Source organism: Eleutherodactylus coqui, chromosome 9, assembly GCF_035609145.1.
Source record: "Eleutherodactylus coqui strain aEleCoq1 chromosome 9, aEleCoq1.hap1, whole genome shotgun sequence".
Taxonomy (NCBI): Eukaryota; Metazoa; Chordata; class Amphibia; order Anura; family Eleutherodactylidae; genus Eleutherodactylus; species Eleutherodactylus coqui.
Window position 1 is genome coordinate 111,501,217 of NC_089845.1, and position 12,213 is coordinate 111,513,429.

General features: G+C 43.2%; 1 protein-coding gene across 1 annotated transcript in view; it reads right to left on the reverse strand.

Moving 5' to 3' along the window:
- Nucleotides 1-12,213, reverse strand: part of LOC136578686 (lipoxygenase homology domain-containing protein 1-like) — a 325,705-nt gene that overhangs the window by 245,037 nt on the left and 68,455 nt on the right. Inside the window, exons 8-12 of the mRNA XM_066578875.1 lie at nt 11,667-11,742; nt 6,965-7,041; nt 6,850-6,881; nt 6,630-6,759; nt 1,188-1,291 (exon numbers count right to left, since the gene is read on the reverse strand). Coding sequence (XP_066434972.1) covers nt 1,188-1,291; nt 6,630-6,759; nt 6,850-6,881; nt 6,965-7,041; nt 11,667-11,742 — 419 coding nt within the window. The remainder of the gene's footprint in view (nt 1-1,187; nt 1,292-6,629; nt 6,760-6,849; nt 6,882-6,964; nt 7,042-11,666; nt 11,743-12,213) is intronic.

A 12,213-nucleotide genomic window follows, 5' to 3' on the forward strand; every position in this document is an offset into this window, starting at 1 on the left:
CCCGGGTTGGATGGCTGCCCGCCAGCTACCGTGGCTGGACAGGCAGATTGAGGACTTGGAGACTTGGAGACTCCATGGCTCTGCCCCAAAGGGAGGCAGCAGAGGGGTGGCTGCGGTGCATCCCCACTCCTTCTCAGCGCTTTGAGAAATTAGATCAAAGACCACCTGCTCTCGCCCAGTACTACCGGACAAAGGTGGGTTGACCCGAACTCCCGGGACGAGAGGAGAGGGCCGCTGTCCTGGGGGGAAATGGACAGCAATGCCAGCATGTAACACATGAGAAGAGGCAGTGGTGTCACCCGTAGATGGTGATTGGCCTTCGTTCCACCCAGTGTGGTGCTTAGCTAAGATGTGCCAGCACATGTGCCTTGCTGATTATTGTCTGTCCCAACCAAATTGTTAGGGGGGTGACCACCAGGCTCTTGTCCACAATTTGGCTTAATAGTGCGACATGGGAGCCTCAGATGCACCCATGCATGCTGCCCCTGCTGTTCCCTATGCATTTCTGTGGTGTTTCCATCACTTTCTGATGTTTTCAGGTGAATCACACACCCTCCCCTATGCAGAGCATCAGTCACCTTGAAAAATGCATGAGTCCCCCATTGACTTCAATGGGGTTCGTTAATTGAAAGGAGCTCTCGAGCATTATGAAAAGCTCGGCTCGAGTAACGAGCACCTGAGCATTTTGGTGCTCGCTCATCTCTACTTCCAACCAGGCAACGTGCCTTATCACAAATTCAATGCTATTTTACGTTTCCTTGATTGGACTGTTGACTGCACAGAGTTTTGACCTGAACCCTACTGAACATCTTTAGAATTGACTGGAACTTCGGGTCAAAAAATACATAAACAGCATTCATCTTCTTTGAGAGAACTTGTGAGATGTTTGCAGGATGAATGAAGGGAAATACCAGCTGAAGTGTATCAGACATTAGTAGAAAGTATGCCATAGAGCATATCCAATGTCATTAGGGCCAAAAGAGGCCTGACTAAGTATTAACATGGAAATAAATACTACTTTTGATTCTTGCACAAGATGTCCAATTCCTTTTGGTGGGAAAATAATGTACAAAGTATATTGAAGTTGCATACATTTTCATAATACAATGATTTAGCTTTATTCTTTATTAAAACATAAAAACTGAAGGCTTTGAATATATGATGAAATGAAAATATATTCTTATTACCATTGCGGCAACTATTCCCTTGTCAATTGCCAGAGCAAGATGCCGGATGTGATGACTTCTGAAAACGCGTACCTTTCCTCGCTTTACCAAAGTATCAAAAATTCCTGTAGGTTTAAAAAAAAAAAAAAAAAATTAATACTGTATTATAAAGGGTTATATGAGCATTCTGTAATACAATATTACAATCATGCATCAAGGAACAGACATTCACAGGGTGTCAGTGCATGTTGGGAGTTCTAATTCCACAACAACTGAAACGTTATGGGTTTGACACATAGGAACAATGCAGAATTGCTATAGTTCTGTGAACATTACCTACGCTCTCACCAGCAAAAGGCATTTCCTTCATTGATCCAGAATTTGCGTAAGATACGACTAAAATGTTTCATGTGCCAACTATATCCTTGTAACATTTCTGCAATAGTAATCTTGGTGGCTTTCCAGCGAACAGACTACCACCTCTCTAATCTATCCCCAGTCTACCATTCATCTCTCCATTCATTCCTCAATGGCCATCCTGCTCTGTATCAATCCCTTTGCTGTCTGCAAATTACACAGATATTCATTTAAACTCCCAATTCCCAAGGCTTCTTTTAGACACGCTAATTATCATTTGACTTAGTGAACGTGCGAGTGACATCATCGCCAGCTTGTTGGCTCTCAGGCAGCCTGTTTAGAAAGGCAGATACATTGTTGCCTCATTCAAAGGAGAATCGTTCAGTCTTTCACATAACATTCGCTGTATAAGTGAACGAGAGGGACAGAACGATAAGTAAACGAGCCAATGCTGATTTTTATGCCTGCAAAAAAGGAACACTGAACAAAAAGGGAATAATTTTCGTTTGTCAATCGGTCGCTGGGTCACGTTGATTACATCATTCATCATTCACTTTTGCTCGCTTGAACGGAATCGTTCGGTCAAAGAGCACCTTAACCTACAAAGATCCTTCCAACTCATTTCCTCACTAATCTCCAGGTACCTCCACTCACACAACCTTTACAATGTGTATGACCTTTTCCTCTCTGCCACTATAATTACGTCTTCACATTTTACCATTCAAGATTCCTCTTGTATCTTTCCTCAAATTCTCCATCCTCCTAAACTTTCAAGTCCATGTATCCATCCTTAATTAGGGGATGGATTCCGAACAGAAATTCGTGATGAAACCTGCTTCAAGGCATTCCGCGGCTGATCTACAGAAGAATGTCTGCTGTGGACATTCCGCTGCAAATGATCCCTGTGTGAACCCAGCCTTAGGGCTCCTCCCCAAAGACGGATATTTGCTGCGAAAGTTGCAGCGGGCTTCCGCGCTACGGATCAGCAGCAAATAGCGCCCATAGCATGCTATGGGAAATTAATTCTTCCTGTACACTTACGGAAACCAACTGCGGTTTTCGCAAGCATAGGAAAAATGGCAGCATGCTCTATTTTTTCACAGATTCCATATGGATGGCTTCCATTAAATTCAATTCGCAGATTCCGCTAGACTATGATACGGGAAAAGCAGAGGGTTTTAAAAAAATTCTCTAGCACGCATGTCTGACAGCTTCGCTGTGTGGACCATCTGCATTACAGAAGAAAAAAAGAGACTAACCAGGCACATGCGGGCGCCAATGCTGGCAGAGCTGGATTTCGCTGCCTGATTCCTCATGTGGAATCCGGCTCTGCCATGTGCAGGGGGCCTAAAGCAAGATTTACATGCATAGATTCCATGCATTCCCTATGATGAGACTAACCCACAGCGAACCCTATTTCATTTTGCTTTATTCAAAAATTCTGTGCTGAATAATTTTTGTAATATATGTTTTTTACTGATACTGAGCTCCAAATCAATTTCCTGCATAGAATTCAATTATAAATTAAATTATCTCTGTATGCCTGCAACTGCAAATGGGGGGAAATGGAGAAGCTGTTCATATATTGAATTCACCATTTCAGTAATCATAAGTTTCTGAGCTCTCCTCATTGGTGGCTAGAGTCAAAAAAGACATATCAGTTAAAAAAAAAAAATCACAGAAGGCGGCCATATTTAGTGGCACACTGATGCAAAATACAAGCACAGGTATATATACTAGATCCTTCAGCATGCAGATGGGCAAATTGCTATATGGAGGAGCATTGCGGAGGTGCAATATACTTAAGAACAAATGCAGCGTCCGAGGAGCGGGCCCCACCCTAGGAGACAGAGTTTGGTATAGTTTGGGCCCTGTCACGGTGGCTCTACCATCTCTCACCCGGAGGGTAACTGGTGACATGTCCAAGGGGCTAAGGACAGGCTATTAAACAGTGGAACCCAATGATGTATTACTTTAGTCCTTTGTGTCACGTATGATGCCCCCGTTCCATCCTCTGCAGTGAATCAAGTTGTTGGTAATAAAGAGTCCTCACACAGGGATTTATCTTTCGGAGCCAAACCGGGAACGATCAGTGAAGCTTGTATACTTGAAAAAACTTAATTACAATCCAAGAATACATGCCAGCAGTAAAACAGTGCAAAACTCAAGACAGTGTGACAGGGAGGATTCACGGGTTGATAGGAGAAACCACAGTCCTGTTATCTGTGGGTCCTGATCCCGGCAACACTCTTTCTCCTCTTCAACTCTCTACCGGTCAACACTCACATTTAGGGAAAGGTGCGCTTGCATGGCGGCTCTTAATTCTTTTGCTTGTGCAGTTTGAGTGACAGTTTTGAGCAATCATCTTTGCATAACTCTTAAGTAGCTAATTAGGTACTTAAAGAGTTATGCAGGTGGAGCGGGACACCACTGATAACTCCGAGAACAAAGCAGCTGTTTTGTATATGCAAACAGCTGCTTTGTTCTCGGGGTGTCCCACTGAGCTGCTAGCTCCGAGAAACAGCAGGAGCGCTGACAGCTCCTTTGTTCTTGGAGCTTTCATCTCTTTCATCTGGTATCCTGCTTGGAAGTCCCAGCGGGATACCAGCTGAAAGAATGCTATCAGTGCTGCCCGCTGAGAAAATCAGCATGCGGCACTGATAAGGCTCATCACTCATTTCTAGCTGGCTAAAAATGAGCAATGAAGGCACAGTGCACGATGGCACCACATTTAGACAGAACGATTATCACACAAAAGATGGCTTTTGAGCGAATTTTGAGCAATAATCGCTGTGTCTAAATGGGCCTTCTCTCATCGCAAATCTTGCAAACTTTTTTTAAGCTGCATACCAGAACAATCTGACTCTGATTACGATATAACATTAATAAGTGCAGAAGGCTGGACCTAAAAATGAAATGGTGTTAAAAGATAGATATTTATTTTAAAATTAATTAAAATAAACCTATATTAGTCTACTTGAAAGTAAATCTATTGCAAACAGAAACATCCAAACATGAAAAATAGATCAGGAGAAAAATGTACGCATCTATGCCTTTTACATACTTGGAAGGACGTTCCCAATAATAAACTTTTATGCATTATGCTGCCTGTCCATGGGCGTTTTTGCATTGCGTTCCCTGTGGCGATAATCTGTCCTTGGGAAATGCAGTGCACGCTTTTCATAGCATTGCTATGGAAAATGCAGCCCCCCTGTCCATGAGCAGAGAAACATAGGTATTCTCCGCTCCCAGGCTGTAAGTCGCAGCATACTGCGAATTGCCAAGATTCTCCGTGGTGAGCCTATCTGTCAGGTAGGCTCACCGCGGAGATCCGTCTGCTGCCTCCTGCTCCTGGGCGGTTGCTACCACAGCGGAGATCCGCTGCGGGATATAGCAATGCCCGTGGAGAGGCAGCCTTGCTGTTTGACTGATGTGGGTGTAACACATGGCCGGCCTTAGCTATATATAACACATGCAGTTGCACAGAGTGCCAGCCACCAGCTTGTATATGGGGGGGACTGGGAGAGGCACAGGCAGATGTAGGCAGGAGATGTAGGCAGGGAGCGATCAGCCCCCTTAGCTCCATCCAGACCCATGATCTTCTTCGTTCATGCTGCAGCGTCTTGTGGAGATACACAAATCATTCCTTCTTACTCTATCTCATCCCTTCTGATGTTCTGAGGATCCACTCTCAGCCTATGGGTGGCCCCGAACATGATCTTTTAGTTCTACTACTGAATTTAAGTTATGAGCTTGGTTCTGGTATTGTAACTCTGTACTAAGGTTGGTTTGTGCTGCATTTATGCTATGAGTTTGGATCTGACATTGTATTTATATTATGAGCTTGGTTCTGGTATTGTAACTCTGTACTAAGGTTGGTTTGTGATTAAGGATGAGCGAGTATACTCGCTAAAGCACTACTCGTCTGAGTAATGTGCTTTAGACGAGTATCTCCCTGCTCGTCCCTGAAGATTTGGGAGCCGCCGCAGCTGACAGGTGAGTTGCGGCGGGGAGCAGGGGAGAGCGGGCGGGAGAGAGGGAGAGAGAGATCTCCCCTCCGTTCCTCCCCACTCTCCCCCGCAGTTCCTCGCCCGCCGCCGGCCCCCGAATCTTCAGGGACGAGCAGGGAGATACTCGTCTAAAGCACATTACTCGAACGAGTAGTGCTTTAGCGAGTATACTCGCTCATCCCTATTTGTGATGCATTTATGCTATGAGTTTGGATCTGGCATTGTATTTATGTTATGAGCTTGGTTCTGGTGCTGTATTTATTCACTGACTGTTCTGGTGCGGATATACTTCTATCTTACTACTTTCTGCTCAAGCAGAGTACAGGTAGACTGCCTGACAATGCAATAGATACCACTTTTGTTTCTTACGATGGGGCACAATTAAAACTTCTACACAGATTGCTGTCTAAGCTAAGGCCAGCATGGTAACATACCAAACATCTGAGGGCTGATGTTGTGCAAGAACTGAGGCTCCTGTGTTCAGCATGGAATGTAAGTCCATTTTTGATTACAAAAAGAGTCCAGTACTTAATAAGAGAGTTTAAGGCCCCCTGTCCACGGGCGTTGCGGTATCCCTGGGATCAGGAGCCGCAGACGTATCTCCCCAGTCAGCCTAATATGATAGATAGGCTGACCTTGAAAAATTGGGGCAACTCACAGCATGCTGCGAATTGCCAGCCGCGAGCAGAGAATCGCAATGATTCTCCACTCGTGGACACGGGGTTGGCGCTTTCCATAGCAATGCTATGGAAGGCTTCAGACAGCGTGATTCGCCAGCGATTTACCACCAGCGAAATCACGCCCATGGACAGGTGGCCTAAAAAAGAGAATGTGCATCTTATTGTAGATTGTAACAGTTTAAGAATAGCAAAAAAATCCTGCTAGGGTTCTTGTACAGCAGCAAAAAGCCTGACAAGCTTGGCGGCAATAGCTATAAGACATCAGATATAGCAGAATTCATAAGATACATATATTGAAGGAATACTCATCTGTTTGACTTGTCTTGTTCTATTTTTTTACAGTCTACCACCATATTATTAACATTAGATAGCAGTGTGTAATACATGAATATTTGGACATTTAAAGCAAAAAGTACCATATTTATCCTTCTTGTCCCCAAGTGCATCCACGCTGCCATTTGGAGTGAACCGGATAAATTTTCCTGTGGCTTTGCAGTAGAATTGTAGAGAGTTCTGGTTCTGATACTTCCATCTCTCAGCAGTCCACTGGTCAGAAAACATTCACAAAGAAAAATCAGCTCTACTTCCAATGTCTAATGGAACTAAATATACTATGCATTAATATAACTCATTTACCATTTCCTTCTTCTTGACTTCAAGTTCGTACCCTGTAGAAGTAAAAACATTGTAACGATGAATGCACCTCTGCTGTTGACAATATGGGGTGCTGGTTTATGATTTAAAAGCTTACTGGCTGGGAAATCAGTTTCCTCTGTGACTGATAGTTTTCTCACAATTTTCCCATCTTCCTCTCCTTCATCTAGCCACCTAGTTGGAAAATGTAAAAAGTCAGTGTCCCCGATCTCCTAATACATAAACCTATGAGCCTCTACAGAGATGCGAGCCGTTTTCTATACTTTGTATTTTCCAGATAAGACTGAGAAGGGTGAGAGTCCTTTTAGACTGGCCGATTGTCGGGGCGTCAGCGTCCAACAGTCATCTTAGTGATCATCGTTCCTGTGCTTTCACACGGGAGTGACACTCATTGGGTGAATGGAAGAGTGGCCGATGGTCCCTTCTGGTCGTCCGCCTCCATTCACAGTAAACAGACAGTAGTTCACAGATGACTGACTGCCTGTTTATACCGGCCGATTGTCGTTTGATTTTTGTGCCTGCATAAACTGACCAACGAATGACAAGCGAACAAATCATCGCTTGTTGCTCTTTTGCTGGCAGGATTTACACGGATCGATTATTGTTCAGATTGGCGCAATCCCATAATAATCTCAATGCTAGTTACTTAGTGTAAAAAGGGCCCATGAGGCTCCTTTTCACAGGCGTAAGTACCCTGTAATTTGTGCTTCCCATTACGTATTGGGTGTGCATTTGCTCAAACCCCGATAGACTTCTATGGGGTCCTATGGTGCGCAAATGTGCATGCAAAAAAGGAAATGAGAATGAACCCATTGAAATCAAGGGGTTCTATTCTCTACATCTTACTCATGCAATTTTTGCGTATGCAAAAATGCATGCAAATACGCCCTTGTGAAGAAGCCCTAATGGTGGTTTTACATGGGCAGATTTTCTGGCAGTTAACGAGAGTTGCTCAACCATATAACATGTTGATTGTCGCTCATGCAGGAGATCATCATTAGCACGAGGACAAACAATCATTAATACGATCCTTCCATAAACAAGAAGACTCTTCTATCTCACTACAGCAATTAAGCTGCCTACTTCCACTCTCATCCCGTTTCGTTTCCACCGCGGTTATTCCACATTTTTTCTTCTATTGCTCTACACTAGTTTGTATTTCTGAGTAGCACATCTTCTACAGCAATTAAGCTCCCTCCTTCCACTTAATATAAATTGATTCTCTAGTTATTTGCTGAACATTTCTTACTGAGAAATGTCTCACATCCATACTATTTTCTCCTTGGCTGTCACCTACATTGAAAAGACTAGTAATTATTAGGACATTATAGTAGCAGTGTTTCTGGTGTCACATCACACTCACAGTAGCTTGATTACCACAAAAGACAAACACAGCTTGACTCCTCCCACAGCAGTGACATGAGCACAGGTGCTTCAGCCCACTGGATCTCTTTGGTGGTGGTAGGTCAATGTGTTCTGTCAGGACTGCTGAGTTGTGTAGGAAATTATAGTACCAGTGTTTCTGGTGGAGCTCTGCTACATGGTACATGCATTATGATCCTCACACATCACGCACAGCTCTACTACACCCCACAAATCACACACAGCTTGGCTCCTCCCACAGCAGTGATGGGTTCTTTAGCCCACCGGATCTCTGTGGTAGGTCAATGTGTTCTGTCAGGACTGCTGAATTGTGTAGGAAATTATAGTACCAGTGTACCACACAGCTCTGTTACATGGTACATGTCCACACACAGCTCTACTACACCCCACACATCACACACACAGCTTGGCTCCTCCCACAGCAGTGACATCACCACAGGACCTTTAGCCCACTGGATCTCTGTGGTGGTGGTAGGTTATGGTCTCCTGTCATGACTGCTGAGTTGTGTCTTCTGACATAATAACGGCTTAGTTGTATTCTCAGTGTGTTATTTTTATCCTCCCCTTCCAAGAACCCTAACTGTAATGTTCTTTATCGGTCAGACTCTGTGTTTTATATATGTTGTAGGGCCTTCAATGGCGTCACCAGGGGGCAGAGTGATGACGTTACCAGGGGTGGAGCATCAGAAGCACTCACTCACATACTACAGACAAGTGGTCATTGGTAATTTGACTGAAAACCTTAAGAGGAAGGAGTTTTTGTACAGCTACAGTACCAGGATGCGTGTGGCCTGTCATGTGGGAATTCCAACATAAGTGTAGGTGTGCCTTCACCTTGTGTAGGCACACCATTCTCAAATGAATGGTGTTTTTATGCACCCTGTGAAGGATCCAGTAAAGATCCGAAAAGTGTTGGATGTAATGAACACATTATATTTACTACAAGTTTATTTCTCCATGTGGAACTTTATTCTGTCGGGACGGCAATGGAATATAGATTTATTTTCTGATTAGCAGTTCTGGAAAATAAACCGCTGCTCTAGCAAAGTGAAATACTGTGCAGACTGAGAGAACCGGAATATTTGTGAGCAAATTAATTATTATTGTATATTATTACAATAATGCCAATCATTTTAGATTACTATTATTTGACTAGGGATACAATTTTATCAGTCCATCTAGAATCATGATCCGGCATCTGTACATTCGAGAGGGAAATACAAATTTAGGGTCTTTTTTATGTCTGTAATTGCTGTATTTAGATGGGGATGCTGGCTGTATCCCTGTTTTAAAAAAAGGATTTACGTGGAGATATACTTTAACTTGTGCCAATATTACTGTTTCAAATAAAACACATTTCTTACAATTTGTTGAGTAGCAGAGAATAGAAAAATACAAGGAATAGAAAATGATTACACTATTTTTCATGTCAACAATTTGAACAAATTATGTTGCATGCCAGGATATAAAGCCACGCTGATTTACAGATAATTTCATAATATTAAACTGCGGAACAACAATCCTTAGCAAGATTTCATTAGCTGCTCTCTCAGTCGTGTCGGTATGTGAAAGATTTTTGCATTTCAAATGTTCTCTTAATGAAAAGTTTACAAGCATGCTGCATTTATGGCGTTCATCATTGTCTGGCAACATCAGGAAATATGTATCATCCAGATTAGAGGAAATAAAAACTTGTCGGAAAATTCTGCTCAATGACTAATCTTCAGAATGAGACTTTAATAAACACTGATTATTCCCAATGACCCATAAAGGAGAAATGTCTCACTGATGTAAAGTGGAATTTAGGCCATAAGTGGACACAAGAAATGGGAAATACAACTCAGTCATAAATAAGCTTTCCTTCACCCGTGGAAAGGCCCTGTATCAAAAATTCCAGTCCTCTGTGTCTCTAACAAAGTATTAACCCTTTGCAATCCACTGTCTGACCTCTAAAGACATTATGATTTAAGGCTGTACAGCTCCGATGTTGGAAGACATCTGTCCGGGTTCTCTTACTGTGTATTGCCAGCCTCTCTGCTGTCAGAGCCTATCCAACGTGTCACCTCATGCAGTACTGGCTTTAGCCAGTATACAGCGCCATTGTATAACAGGAGAAAAAGAGTAAGCCTCCTAGGAAAACCAGGATACAAATTGGATTGGAAAGGGTTAATGCCCCTCTGTGTTTCAAAGAACCCCCTCCCACCCTCCTCTAAAAAAAAAAAACTCTGGCCAACAGCAAAGTCAAAACTTTATCACTCACCCTGCTACTGGGCACATCAAGACAATTGCATGGTCCTACTCCTCCTCTTTGTCTTGTACTCAGGTACAGTATATTCAAGAGATGGGGATAGATGATGTCAGGCTATGCAAGCACCATGCTATGTCTGGCAGCAGGGTGAGTGATAGGGTGATTAAGGAAGGCTAGGTTTTCTACTTAGGGAGACCACCTAGTGAACAGACTTATAAGGCCATGCATGCTCATCTGGAAAAATTATGCAAATGGGACAATGTCTCTACAGCGCCACCTATTGAAAGAAAGGATTCCTGCAAGTCAATGTCATAACTTTTAGCAAGTCTTGTAACAATGACTGGGAAAATAAGACAAAGCCAGAGCCTTCGCTAGAAGGAAAAGATAAACCATACACAGACAAACTGTTTTGGGGGTTTTGCCCCTTATCAGTGTGCAGTAGGTTGCTGACTTGGCTGGTGAAAGGCCTATGACATAGTTTGGGGGTGGAGGGGCTGAAATACTTAAAGGGGTTGTCCCGCGAAAGCAAGTGGGGGTATACACTTCTGTATGGCCATATTAATGCACTTTGTAATGTACATTGTGCATTAATTATGAGCCATACAGAAGCTATTCACTTACCTGCTCCGTTGCTAGCGTCCTCGTCTCCATGGTGCCGTCTAATTTTCAGCGTCTAATCGCCCGATTAGACGCGCTTGCGCAGTCCGGTCTTCTTCTTTTCTGAATGGGGCCGCTCGTGCTGGAGAGCGGCTCCTCGTAGCTCCGCCCCGTCACATGCCGATTCCAGCCAATCAGGAGGCTGGAATCGGCAATGGACCGCACAGAAGACCTGCGGTCCACCGAGGGTGAAGATCCCGGCGGCCATCTTAGCAAGGTAAGTACAAAGTCGCAGCAGTGCCGGGATTCGGGTAAGTCCGTTTTTTTTACACCCCTGCATCGGGTTTGTCTCGCGCCGAACGGGGGGGCTATTGAAAAAAAAAAAAAAACGTTTCGGCGCGGGACAACCCCTTTAATGCTAGACTAGCCAGCCAGGCATATTAAAACTGAAGGGGTGGTTTTAAACGTATAACTGCCCCCTTGTTTATATCCTTCGTTCTAGCGCTCTTCAATATAAAAACTAAACATTTCTAACAAAATATAGTTCTAAATTGCATTTTTCTTAACAGACCTGAAACAGGGGAATGTGTATTCTTTGTCTTTAACTTCATCATAAACAATCACCTTCTCCAGGTACCAGCCATTCTCTAGGTAAAATAATTACACATTGTCAATATGATGAATGGAGCAGTAGGGCCAGATATATCCTTGATTCATTAATCTCCGCTACAATATTAATGTTAAAAGTGTTGCTCCATGATTTTCTATTAGATCACACACATTATAAACATTTTTTCAACTGGAATATTTTAAAGTCATTGAGACATATATATATATATTATATATATATCACAGTTTGTACACAAGTGTTCTGGCGTATAATAGTCTCAGTTTTGGTGCACGCAACAAAATGGCAGTTTTACTGATTCTTATTCTGGCCCGGACACTTTTTCAAAAAGTGAGCACTAGCGGACATGGCCGAGCACAGTCCATAACATTTACTATAATATGTCAGAGACTGGCATGTATTATAGCAGAAACCTATGCCAGCTTAAAGTTGGCTTAGGTTTCCATCTGGTGCACACATGTAACAAATTTATTAAGTAGTACAAGTCTCG